The sequence below is a fragment of the Vespa mandarinia genome, chromosome 18 (genome assembly GCF_050613455.1).
Source record: "Vespa mandarinia isolate Hongniang chromosome 18, ASM5061345v1, whole genome shotgun sequence".
NCBI classification, from domain to species: domain Eukaryota; kingdom Metazoa; phylum Arthropoda; class Insecta; order Hymenoptera; family Vespidae; genus Vespa; species Vespa mandarinia.
This window is the reverse complement of record NC_140827.1, coordinates 4,037,874-4,051,666: the sequence shown is the minus strand read 5'-3', so window position 1 is coordinate 4,051,666 and position 13,793 is coordinate 4,037,874. Positions and strand designations below refer to the sequence as shown.

At 35.1% G+C, this 13,793-nt stretch overlaps 2 protein-coding genes across 5 annotated transcripts; one reads left to right on the top strand and one right to left on the bottom strand.

Moving 5' to 3' along the window:
- The first annotated feature begins 4,369 nt into the window (after window positions 1–4,369).
- On the top strand, window positions 4,370–6,523 carry LOC118445370 (sodium-coupled neutral amino acid transporter 7). 2 transcript variants are annotated; one of them, XM_085662522.1, is made up of 5 exons: window positions 4,370–4,781; window positions 4,868–4,960; window positions 5,030–5,228; window positions 5,308–5,551; window positions 5,694–6,523. In XM_085662522.1, the coding sequence occupies exons 1-5, from the start codon at window positions 4,679–4,681 to the stop codon at window positions 6,351–6,353; spliced, it is 1,299 nt and encodes a 432-aa protein (XP_085518648.1). In that variant the 5' UTR covers window positions 4,370–4,678; the 3' UTR covers window positions 6,354–6,523. The 2 variants fall into 2 exon arrangements, with proteins under 2 accessions (XP_085518648.1, XP_035730642.2); XM_035874749.2 differs by having other exon boundaries at window positions 4,371–4,781; window positions 4,868–5,228.
- Window positions 6,524–6,652: 129 nt separating this feature from the next.
- On the bottom strand, window positions 6,653–13,750 carry LOC118445363 (E3 ubiquitin-protein ligase RNF123). 3 transcript variants are annotated; one of them, XM_035874731.2, is made up of 11 exons: window positions 12,850–13,750; window positions 11,343–11,443; window positions 10,881–11,203; window positions 9,795–10,766; window positions 9,594–9,730; window positions 9,389–9,510; window positions 8,082–9,265; window positions 7,671–7,999; window positions 7,405–7,570; window positions 7,187–7,339; window positions 6,653–7,118 (listed from the first exon to the last, which is right to left on the bottom strand). In XM_035874731.2, the coding sequence occupies exons 2-11, from the start codon at window positions 11,438–11,440 to the stop codon at window positions 6,793–6,795; spliced, it is 3,810 nt and encodes a 1,269-aa protein (XP_035730624.1). In that variant the 5' UTR covers window positions 11,441–11,443; window positions 12,850–13,750; the 3' UTR covers window positions 6,653–6,792. The 3 variants fall into 3 exon arrangements, with proteins under 3 accessions (XP_035730624.1, XP_035730623.1, XP_035730625.1); XM_035874730.2 differs by lacking the exon at window positions 12,850–13,750 and having other exon boundaries at window positions 11,343–12,843; XM_035874732.2 differs by lacking the exon at window positions 12,850–13,750 and having other exon boundaries at window positions 8,148–9,265; window positions 11,343–12,843.
- Between the last annotated feature and the right edge of the window lie 43 nt (window positions 13,751–13,793).

Here is a 13,793-nt window from a genome sequence, read left to right as displayed (position 1 = left end):
CCTGGCACGATTCATCATCGATTTTTACGCGGTTTCGGGAAGGATAGAAAGAACACTCGCGTGCGTGTCGGCGTGCACAAGCGTGGGTGTTCTCGGGCGCGATTAAACCTCGTTTGATAGTTCGAATCGAAAACGCGAATTTAGAATAGAGTCACCGTTTTTCTAACACTCACGTGAATGAACGCGAGCGCGACATAAAAATCCTACCGGGGATTTCGTTTAAATTTGCTCGAATATTCGATTAGATTACCACGCGAACGCGTTTTTTTAGAGTAGAGTCACCGTTTTCCGAACACTTGCGTGGGTGTCCGGGCGCGATTAAAAGTCCTACCATGGACTTCGTTTTGGTGTTGAAATTCGGGGTGCGCGAACGGTTTACCTTGTAGTGCTGTACATAGCTGGCTGATGTTATGACAATCCTAATGTTTGGTAGCGGGGCGGAAATCCCGACAAATATCATGGAAAGTCTAAATACCGGTTAGCATATGTCACTTTGGATTTCAACTTAGAGTCATCGTTATTCTAACACCCGCGTGGGTGTTCGCGTGCGCGATTAAAAGTCCTACCGGGGACTTCGTTTTGTTTGCTCGAATATTCGATTAGTTTATTTAGAGTAGAGTCACCGATTTTCGAACACTTGCGTGGGTGTCCGGGCGCGATTAAAAGTCCTATCATGGACTTCGTTTTAATGTTGAAATTCGAAGTTCGCTTTGGATTTCAACTTAGAGTCACCGTTATTCTAACACTCTCGTAAGTGTTCGCTTGCGCGTTTAAAGGTCCTAACGTGGACTTCGTTTTATTTCTTCGACATATCGATTAGATTACTTCGCGAATTTGGATAGAACAGTAGAATCTACGTAATTATAACACACGTGAGTGCCGCGAACGCGATTAATGCGATTTGATTGTTCGAAATTCGGATGCACGAATTCAGATGTGCTTAATAATCCGTTATGCCTGAGGCGGAGGGTGTCGAACGGTTAAGCTTTCTGTAAGTGGAGTCCCTGTAGCTAAGGCTAGATACTTCCTGTTAGCTTTGTCCCATGCCCAAGATATTCGAAGCGGAAGGCATAAGGGTCGGTATCGCGGAACGCGAATTTTAGAGTAAAGTAGAGTCACCGTTAGCTCGTGGGTCTCCACATGCAGCAACTTCCACGTAGTGAGACCTGGGTCAGTATTACTTGCATACTCTAATCATAAATTCTTTAACGCAAGTATTACTGAGCGAATGGCTGCATATTTTTCTACTTTTCCAATATCTTGTCAAACTAATTCCAACTAATCATTAACATATTTTCATTTTATATAGCTAATAATACTTCAAAGGAAGAAGTATAGCAGAAATCTATTCTACAATAATTTCTCAGAGAAACGGAAAGGAAATTTTTCTATCTTTCCTTTATGTCCACTGTCATTTTTATTAATTCTTATTTAATCTCATTAATTATCCTTTATAAGACTCGGGTGGGACCCACTGGCGGGGCCTGTGGGCGAGGGCTTCTGTGCGGGCTGCTGTCTCAGCATCATATAGAACTGTTTCTCTTGTCTTCTCTTTTTGGGGCTCTCTATTCTTCTCTTTCTTGGGCTCTCTTTTTTTTTCCGGCTCTCGTTTCTATATCATATTTTTCTTTTTCAATTATGTTTTTCAATTGGGTTATTAATATGTTATTTCCTTTTAATTATGTTTTTAATTATGTGTTTAATTGTATTTTTAATATATTTCTATTAATTATCATTTAGTTGCTGTAGGTAGGACTTATGGGATGATGCATGCTGCTTCTCTTTTCGTTTCCTTTTCTAGGTCTCTTATCTACTTATGTATATTTTCTATTTGTATTTTCTATATGTGTATATATATTATTTTTTGTTATATATATTTTTTTGTTCTCTTTTTTTCCTCTTTATCTTTTTCTTTTACAGGATAGGTCATCGAGGGATAGCTTCATCTGCGGACGGATGCGTCGTCGCCTGGCTGGATTCATCCTCGATTTTTACGCGCGAATACGGGAAGGATAGGAAGAACACTGGCGCGCGTGTCGGCGGGCACAGGCGTGGGTGTTCTCGGGCGCGATTATATTACGTTTGATTGTTCGAATCGAATACGCGGATTGTAGAGTAGAGTCATCGTTTTTCTAACATTCGCGTGGGTGTTCGGGCGCGATTAAAAGTCCTACCGTGGGCTTCGTTTGATTTCTTCAAAATTTCGTTGGGGGTACTTCGCGAATTTCGGCTTAACAGTAGAATCTACGTAATTATAACACACACGTGAGTGTCGCGACGCGATTAGTATTTCTAAGGAGTGCGCTTTGATTGTTCGTAATTCGGAAAGCACGAATTCAAATGTGCTTAATAATCCGTTATGTCTGAAGCAGACGGTGCAAATGGTGGAGCTATCTGTAAGAGGTGTGCAGTAGCTAAAGCTACGCATACCCTGTTAGTTAAGAAGCCAGTGCATTGAAGCGGAAAGGTATCGCGGATCGGTAACGCGGAACGCGGATTTTAGAGTAGAGTCACCGTCAGTCCGTGGGTCTCCACATGCAGCAACTTCCACGTAGTGAGACCTGGGTCGGTATTACTTGCATACTCTAGTTATAAATTCTTTAACGCAAGTATTACTGAGCGAATGGCTGCATATTTTTTTACTTTTCCAATATCTTTTTAATCTAATTCCAACTGAACATTAATATTTTTCCACTTTATATCGCTAATAATACTTCCGAAGAAGAAATATAGCAGAAATCTATTCTGCAATAATTTCTCAGAGGAACAAGAAGGAAATTTTTCTATCTCTCTTTTATGTCCACTGTCATTTTTATTAATTCTTATTTAATCTCATTAATTATTCTTTATATATCTCGGGTGGGACCCACTGGCGGGGCCTGTGGGCGAGGGCTTCTGTGCGGGCTGCTGTCTCAGCATCATATAGAACTGTTTCTCTTGTTTTATCTTTTTGGGGCTCTCTATTCCTCTCTTTCTGGGGCTCTCTTTTCTTTCTTCGGCTCTCGTTTCTATCTCAAATTTTTCTTTTTGAATTATGTTTTCAATTATGTTATTATTATGTTATTTCCTTTTTAATATGTATTTTTAATATTTATTTATGTTGTTTCTTTCTAATTCTGTATTTAATTATGTGTTTAATTATGTGTTTATGTTTTTAATTATGTTTTTAATTATGTTTATTTTCTGTTTATATTATATATATATATATATATTGTTTTCTGTTTTATATATTCTTTTGTTCTTTTATTTCCTCTTTATTTTTTTCTTTTACAGGATAGGTCATCGAGGGATAGGTTCATCTGTGGACGGATGCATCGTCGCCTGGCTGGATTCATCCTCGATTTTTACGCGCGAATACGGGAAGGATAGGAAGAACACTGGCGCGCGTGTCGGCGGGCACAGGCGTGGGTGTTCTCGGGCGCGATTATATTACGTTTGATTGTTCGAATCGAATACGCGAATTGTAGAGTAGAGTCATCGTTTTTCTAACATTCGCGTGGGTGTTCGGGCGCGATTAAAAGTCCTACCGTGGGCTTCGTTTGATTTCTTCAAAATTTCGTTGGGGGTACTTCGCGAATTTCGGCTTAACAGTAGAATCTACGTAATTATAACACACACGTGAGTGTCGCGACGCGATTAGTATTTCTAAGGAGTGCGCTTTGTTTGTTCGAAATTCGGAAAGCACAAATCCAGATGTGCTTAATAATCCGTTATGTCTGAAGCGGACGGTGCAAAGGGTGGAGCTATCTGTAAGAGGTGTGCAGTAGCTAAAGCTACGCATACCCTGTTAGTTAAGAAGCCTGTGCATTGAAGCGGAAAGGTATCGCGGATCGGTATCGCGGAACGCGGATTTTAGAGTAGAGTCACCGTCAGTCCGTGGGTCTCCACATGCAGCAACTTCCACGTAGTGAGACCTGGGTCGATAGTACTTGCGACCTGTTGAAATCCAATGATAAATCAACGCAACGCAAGTACTATCGAGCGAATGGCTGCATATTTCAATGCATTTTATAAATCTCTTCGATCTAATTCTGCTTAAACATTATATTACTAACACTTTACCGTAGCCAAGTAGTAGTTCTTTTAGAATAATACTTCTACTTAAATTCATTATGCCGCGGCGACGACAACAAAGTCCCAAAGAGAAACGACATATTTGCGTTTAAATATTATATAAAATAATTTCATTTATTAATTATACTCTCCTCAGTTCGCGATTAATGTTTCTCTCGAATGAATTTGAAATTGAATTTGTTATACGCACTTAACGCTCATATTATACAGTTGTTATCAACAGTCGATAAAATTGCACTATGTTATCGACGATCGGCAAATCTCTATCTATATTATCGACATGATACTAAATAACTTTTATAAATGTATTAGCGAATAAAGTAATGGCGAATGAATGTTAGGTTCAAAAAGAGAATGTATTATTTCAAGTTAGCGATAAGTGCGTTATAAATATTGCTTTTGGAATACATTGCACCTTATTTCTTTTTATATCAAGTCCGATTAATGTTTTCTGGTATTTTGACCTCTGCCCTTTGTGTCGGGCTGAGCTCATAGATAAACCTCCTCTTTCTTTTTTGTTTGTCAGACAATCGTTAATGATACGAATGATGTGAATTAATTGGTAGTTTGAGTTATTAAGTCTTGTTGAAAACGTGCGCCGAACATGAATTGTTTGACCGGTGAAACCGATCGTTTAATTAATAATGATGTCTTTTTGTCAACTGCTCCTAGTCCTTCGGAGATACGTACTCGTGAAACTAGAACTGGTTAGTTATGGTTCCTTCTTCTGTCATTTCAACAAAAATTATACTCTAAAAGAATACAATATTTATATGTACATTATCGATTATAGGATCTAGCATTATGGGTACCATATTTTTGATCGTAAATGCCACTCTGGGAGCAGGACTCTTAAATTTTCCACAGGCCTTCGATAAAGCTGGTGGTATCGTCACTTCCATAACCATTCAATTAGGATTTCTAATATTTATTACGGCTGCTCTTATCGTCTTAGCAAATTGTAGCGATATTACAAACTCCACGACTATACAGAATACGTTGGCAACTTTGTGCGGACCAAGTGCACTTTTTCTCTGTGCACTGTGCGTTGCTGTATATAGTTTTGGATGTTGTCTAACATTTTTAATCATAATCGGCGATCAATTGGATAGAGTTTTAGCTACGTATTATGGAATGGATTATTGTCACACTTGGTAAATATATAATTCAATTGTCTATTAAAATGAAGTTTTACGCAACCAAGTAGAATTCATACCACGGTCCTTGTTTCAGGTATTTGTCTAGACAATTTGTTACTGCTGCAATTAGTTTCGTCTTCATATTTCCATTGTGTTTTTTTAAGCGATTGGATGCTTTAAGTTGTGCCAGTTCTGTCGGTTGTATAACCGTTCTGTACATGGTCTGTTTGATAAGTTACAAAAATTTTACAAGGACCACTGCTACGATTGTGAAAATATGGCCTGACAATGCATACGAAGCATTACATATAGTTCCCATCATATGTTTTGCATATCAGGTTTGTTACATCACTGTTTTTACCTCAAGAGGATGGTATCGATCCTCATTATTATTATTATTATTATTTAATATAAGAATAATAAAAGAAAATAAGAATAATATGTTTCATTTTTTTCCTTTTTTTTTTTTTCCCCCAATAGAGCCACATGACTGCGATACCAATGTATGCCTGTATGAAAGAACGACAGCTTGGAAAATTCACGATAACTGCTGTAATTAGTATGATCATTTGTTTTACGGTTTATACGATAGTTGGCATTCTTGGATATGCAACATTTGGAACGGGCAAGGTACCTAGCGACATACTTCAAGGATATTCGGATAAAAGTATAATAGTTACTATAGCCGTCATTTCTATCGCCATAAAAAACTTTACGGTATATCCAATCGTTTTATATTGTGGTCGGGATGCTATTCTCTCACTGTTTGGCACGTTCGTCGACGAGAACGTTAAAATGAGAAACTTCATTACGTTCGTTTGGTTTATAGCGTCATTAGTTATAGCCATATTGGTACCAGACATATCTCCGGTTATTAACTTATTAGGCGCATTATCGGCTACGTTTATTTTCATATTGCCAGGAATATGCCTTCTTCAAAGTACTCTCATCAAAGATCCTGAATTGTATTTGAATAAGGATCGTTTGCTTATTCTCTTAGCAATTACGATTACTGCGATAGGTGCTTTTGTCTGCGGTATAGTATCCATTCAAGCACTTAAAGATTTAAAGAAACCATTGGCAGAACAACCATTGGTAACAGGTTTCAGGATACGACTTGGAGAAAATTTATGCTCTTAATTATTTTTAAATGTAAAACTAATTTTATCAAATCTATTGAAAATATTAAGACGTCAGAGAAAGACTGATGATGTAGATATTTGTTTATTTTTATATTGTCACATGCCAAATAATTGTAAGAAATGGTGGTTTTTTTTTCTTTTTCTTTTTTCTTTTTTTTTTTTTTTTTTTTTATTTTATTTTATTTTATTTTATTATCAAGAGACTCACCTCTTTTCTATGTAGCAACATCTTAATTCTGCATTTGTGTTATTGCGCATGTATTGCAATGAAAGATGTATCGGATAAATAAACTCCTATTTTATTATAATATTTTATAACATTTACCTTTTACATATTAGCTTTTGTTAGAATTTAATTTCAATTGTACTTGTATAATTTCAAATTTTTTTAATATACTTCTTGTAACAGAGTGTACATGATTTTAATGACGTTTCCATCAATGGATCAAGGATTCTTTGGTACTTGTCGATTCCATAGAAAAGTCGTGTAAAGTATTACCGTAAAGATCGATAACTTTACTTATCGTCGCTTTGCAAAAAAAGCATTCTCTTGTATTGAGAAGGTGACGATCGATGCAAAAGCGACAAGTTTCATGATTACAAGGTTTAAACTTTGCGCTTATTGGAAAGGCATAACAAATGGTACAAATATTTTCATCGTCCATTAATACTTTTGAATCTGGTAAGATATCACGACAGTAATCCAAATAATTTATCATTGCTCTGACTTGACTGATCTCTTCGTCCGTTACATAATCTTCATCTAAAATTAGAAAAGAACAATTAGATTAAAAATCATTTAAAAATCATTCGTGGCTGAATAATACTTACAATTTAAAAATGAAAATTGTTTTATTCTTTTTCTTTTGTCCTTTGGAATTTTTATATTACTTTCCCCTAATACGAAGTACAAAGAACTGATTTGAAAACTCGGTTCTATTAATAACGTGCGCGTAACCTTAGGGACTTCGGCCGATGGTCTTGCTGGATAATAATTGTGAAATAAATAATCTAGAATTTATTGCATTACATTGTTCTCTCATGCTTACGCGTAAATGCTGCCATGTCTTCTTTAAGTAATGCCAACAATATTCCAACAACTGCCGTAAGTATTGGAAAATGATCTATCAATTCTAAATCTGGAATTTCCAATAGTACAACTTGTTGAAAACAACTGGTTTGAGAGCTCATCCTGTTTAATATTTGACATAGTAACTAAAATAATAATGAAGATTATGTTTCATTATATCTTGTTTCTTTGTTAACGAGTAAAACCATCGTCGAAGAAATGAATGTGAAAAGATATAACACCTACTTGACATAATCTGGATAATAAATTTTCTCTAGAAGACTGACGAAGATCAATGAATATGTCCGGTGCAACTGTGCAAAACATTTCTAAAACTCTTAATAATGCAACGCTCAAGTCGAAGCAAGTAGCACAGATTTTGAGTTGTCTCGACTCAATGAATACCCTTTCGGGTCTTGACGAAATATTATGAATCTCTTGTATCATACCGATAAACTCTGAGAAAGCCCAATTTAATTGATTCAACAAAGAATTTAAAAATTGTACAGTATTTTGTGATTTCCCTAATAATCCATCTCTTACATGTAATTGATATATTAGAGAAGGATAAGGTTCTGAAATATTAATAACAGATGAGGACACAATAAAATGGAGATCGTGATTGAAGAATGAGTGAAGAATAAAAAAAGGACGCACTTAACGGCTGATGGAATAAATTATAGATCATGATTACTAATAAGTAAGAATCAAGAAAGGACGCACTTAGCAACTGATGCATAGGTTCTTGTTGCAATAATTTCGGTCCGACTTTCCTACATAAATGTGGACTTTTTTCATAACGAAATGCAAATCCATGACCTTGCCAGAATCTCATGAGTATCCAGTTCGACTGAGCCCATGTTTTAGCTTCAAAGGGTTTCAATAGATTTCCGACTACCTTCAATCTATTTTCTAAAGATACATTTTCTAATGCCTCGAGTGTAATGGGATTCGACATGAATCCAGCAAATGTTATCATTAATATCTCTTTCGAATTTGTATTAACGATACGTGGATCAAGATAATGGGAGCAAAGGAACTCAGCAATATCCAATAACATCTTCTGATAATCTGGTATCGTCTCGATCGGCATAGTAGGATGAATATGATTACGTATACTAACGCATAAATCGGAAAGGGTTTCGAGATAAAAATCAGGTACAAAACTGAACATGTTTCCTTCTCCGCTTGCTTTTTGCAATGTTAACGTTAACATTTCTAAAAACCATGCCAGCTCTACTAGCTTTTCCTCTGAAAATACTGCGGCACGAATCCAAGCCATTTGCCTCGCCTGTTCGGACAATTTGTTAGTGAACACCTCTATCGAACGTAATAATTCTTCCTGAATTAAATGAGACGTCTCATCCTCATAATTGATAATATAATCCAATCTTTTTTTAGCCTCGGAAAGAGCGGCTTCAAATTCAGATATGTTGTCCTTAAGAACAGCAAGTTTTGCCACTTGTTTTCTCGCTGCCGCGTGATAAAACAATATAATCCCATCTAATAATTCTAACAGAGACACGGCGGCGTCTAATGGACCTAAACGCAGTGGCGTTCTGTCCTCTCTGCTAAAATATCCCATTCTTTCCACTAACATGGTACTTCCTTGAGCTGATGCATTAACATTAATCATGTGAGCGAATGCAGGTATGACGACTGGTAAATCCGACAGTCTTGCGAGGAATGGTTGATCTTGCGATTGTTCCATAGAAAGGATCACTTCGTGATTTGGACCCAAAATTTGAACCAATTCTGTTCTGAAGGTCTTGTTCAAGTGAGATAACACTCCTCCCAATCTGTCAATTCCGGAGTAATTGATTGATCCATCGTAGAATAATCTATGACACATTGATATTTTAGTTTTCTACAGATAAATTAAGTAATTTTCTACCAATTACGTAAAATTAAATATTAAAATTAAAGAGGGGGGAGAAAAGAAAAAGAAATTTGTGTCGGCTTACTTGCACGGTACGAAAACGGGACTGACCCCAATTTCATCGTTCCATAAATATTTGAATACAGACAAAAGCCGATGAAAGCAACAGAGACTAAGAACCAAAGGAGTCTGAAGATGCGGCGTTGTCTGGGGGAATACTGTGACTGAATATTCGGAATTAAATGTAATCCGTAGATTTAGAATTAGCGTAACAAACGCCTTATACTTACACGAGTCGTTGTTAGATTTTCATGAACGAAACGTTTGAATTTTCTTAGAAAAATAGTCCTCGATGTAGGTCTATTCGGAGTACCATCGGAATTATCAAGCAGAGTCATTAATAACCAAAGTTGTATATTTTCTAATTCTGTAATAATAAAATGAAGATAATGGGAAATGGATCGAAAAAGAAATCATTTAGACATACGTACCCTCTACTGAGTCTTTAATACTTTCGCACGCTTCTATATATGCATCTTTCCTTATAGCAATAGATGGATCTATTGGATTGGTTTCCCACCAAGGTTGCCGAACTACATTTGCTAGACCAACATCGTCCATCGGTTTAATGTGAATAAAATTAGCAAATCTCACACGATCGAAAAGCAGGTACTTTAGAAAGTGTTGCCGAGTCGTGGTATGTAGACAAAATTGTATCAATAGTATTAAACTATTATACTGATTCGAATATTCAAGGAAAAAGGAAACGTGCCTGAACGTCGAATAGAGATAGATGAGCGTACTGTCTAAACAAGACCTCATCTCTCGTTCCTCTAGAAAAGTCCATAGAAGATCTAAGCAAGTCATTAATCTTACTTTACTTTCACGAAATTTCAACGAGTCCCTTGCTCCGTATTTTTGTATTCCAGAAATTTCGTGTAAAAAAGGAATGAACACACCTTCGACGATATATGGAATGGTAAGCAAAGGACCGATATGCATTAAGATGCTTTGTGCAATGCACATGAGAAATGCATGTACTGTCATTGATCTATCAGTCAACGAAACGTTTGTTTGTTTTATACTAACTACGTAATCTATGACACGGGTAAACCATTGAAATAAAAATGTAGCTTGTATAACTTGCGATTCTGGCGGAGCTTGAATAGCTTGATAACCTTCTAAGGGATATCTTAAAGGAGTGCCTCCAAAAAAAGCCGTGACATTTTCGGTAAATGTCAGGCTTACAGTTGGAAAGTAAGCAATACCAGGACCCATGGATATATTATCAAATGCTCTCCCAAGATGTCTTCCATTTCTATAAAAATCTATCGTTCCATCATCCATATTTAATGTACATCCTATAATATCTCCTGTAAGCCATGACTCTCCGTATTTAGTTGGTATCACGTTCCATTTTCTAACACGGTGACCGTCATAAGCATAAGAGTTAACGGTGTCACCTATTAAAAAATTACAAACTTTATTCCTTGGGATAATTCATTTGGGATTAATCGTTTTCCTTAAAAATATCTTAATCCAATTTGTCGGACGTTATATTAATTTATAATACGTACCAACTCCACTCTCCATATCGTATTTACATCGTGAAGTTCCCCAGCCTACTTGCATTACACCTTTAGAACCAAGCTGAAGCTCGTACATCCATTTTCCTTTGTAAAGTGCTGTATTAGCCTTCATTGTACAAAAATTCCCTTGAGCGATAATACTCGATCTATCTGGCGAAACAATGAACAGGCCAGTATGCGTGTTAACATCAAACTTGACAGTTTTAGGCCCTATACGACCCTCCCTATCGTCTGTCAATTTTTCTGCACAAGCATACTTGGCCAGTGTCTCGTTAATGAAAATCTTAACCACATCTAAACTTTCTGAAGTACTGCAAAAGAAAAAAAAAAAAAAAAAAAAAGAAAAAAAACATTACAAATATATAACTTGGTTAAATTAAAAGGTAGAAAAGGTAGAAGGATATCAATTAGAATTAGGATTATTTCAATATAACCAATGTTATAGGTTACCTCAAAAACTTTACGTTGGACGTTTTGGATTTAGTTTTTGACATTATTATGGCATCATTAATTCCAAAAATATTTTGTATAACTTCCTCTGCCTCCATATTCTAGACAATTGTCAAGTGTCAAAATTAGCATTGAATGACAAATATATGACGAATAATGATTTTTCTAAGAATAGAAGATATCTTTTTAGATACGAGAACAAAATGATTTTCGGCCAAAGTTAAACCAGACAATAAAGATACACATCGCGCTGACACAATTTCTCTTGACAATTTCTTCGTGATATATGTCAAAGTAAATATCTATTTAAATCAATTGATTCGTTTACAAAATAATCGTGCCATTATTACTCTCTTCTTGTGACATTGCCGATGGTTATTATACTGAAATTTTCTTCTCAATTTCGATATATCAAACGGCTGTCCTTTTTCTCCCTGTCTCTCTCTCTCTCTCTCTCTCTCTTCTCATATAAATGTAATATTTTTTATTATAGATACCAGACAAGAATAAGCGAATAAAAGCACAATGTTCGATAAACTGTAAAAGAACTAAAAAATCGACGGTTAACATATATGCGCATGAGCACATTTCTGACATTCTTGATACAAAACGGCATGCCGATCAGCTGATATGTCAGCTGACTTATCGACGGAGCGCGCTTGTTATCGACTGTAAATGCGCGCGAATTTTCAATCTTATTCTTTGACAGATGGCAACACATTACGAATATCGTGAGACTCCATTTATTCTATATTCTTTCTCATCCTTTTCCTTCTCTGAAACTTTATCGGATAATTAATATAACAAATACCTTCGAAGGACAAAACATTCATTTCATTTCTCAAAATAAGGATTTTAAGGAATAAACGAGCTCAATGGATGTTTTACTCGATCGAATGTTACAGAGCCTATAAGTTTCCTTTATTCATGTTATATTAGTGATATCATTAGCCTTATAACAGAGAATCATCGAGATATTAGGCATTTATACTTTCTTAAAATCACCGATATAAAGATGTAACTTTTTTTTTTCTTTTCTTTTTTTTTTGTTTTGTTTTGTTTTGTTAAAAATTACATATTCAATTACAATTAATCGAGAGAAAGAGAAAGAGATCACAAAGAGGAACACAGAGAACGGAGGAAGGAGAATTAAAATTACTTATTATACTTTAGTGTCCCCATTGGGTAAAGAGATTAAAAGTATAGTCAACGACGACGCTATAAAACCGGACAATTATTGTACACAACTCTGAATAATTCACAAAGGGATAAGGGAGAGGAGATTGTGTATTCACAAACTTTGGCATTATCTTATTGCGGTGGGTATAATAATAATAATTGCAATTTTTCCTTCGTTATCTCAATATCATACAGATCGTTGGATCATAATAATAATAATGATAATGATAATACTAATATTATTATTATTATTAATAATAATAATAATGATAATGTTGATGAATGAGATAATAAAATAAACGAGTTATACAAGTTATTTGATCATTACCTTTTATAATTTATTCTCGGTGAGGAGATTAGGATGTAATGAAATCCACCGTTGTGTAGTTCGATTCTTCAAGAGAATATTAAGATGATTATGTGAAGAGAACTGTATAACCGAATATATATATATATATATATATATATATATATGTGTGTTATATGCAATGTCGTTACATTAATATCGATTTAGTTAAGTGTACGAGTGTGTTATGTACGTATGTACGTATAATGTATAGATGCTATTTTATTCGCGAATAATACATTTTTCCCCAATAATATGTGTACGAATAGCTGAAAAATGCGACGTGATTATGATGAAAAGGCGTTAACAACACATTATTAGTCTCTTATGTATGTTGTATGTATGTATGATGTATGTATGTACGTATGTGTATGTATGCGTGTGTCCTTTCTTATATTTTCGTTTATAATTCTCTCTCTATCTCTCTCTCAATGTTGAAAATTCAATATAAATATTTCAGATGCTGAGATACGCGTTTGTCTCTCTCTCTCTCATTGTTAAATACGTTATTATTGTACACTTATTATTATTATTATTATTATTATTATTATTATTATTATTATTATTATTATTATTATTATACTTATTGATATTTTTTTCTTTTCTTTTCTTTCTTTCTTGCTTCCTTCTTGAATATATCGAACATTGCTGCGGCATTAGTACCTACAATTAAGGCGTACGCAATATATATGTTAAATATATATGTTTGTGTGTGTGTGTGAGCGTATATATATATATATATATATAAATATAGAGGATCTGCAATGAAACATCCAGGTTTTGTTATAAAAACAAAAGAAATTAGGGCGTTCCATTTCATACACTCTGTATATATATAATACATATATATATACATGCACACTCGTACACATGTATACGCGTACGTAACTACACACTCATACATACACGTATACTTTTACATATAT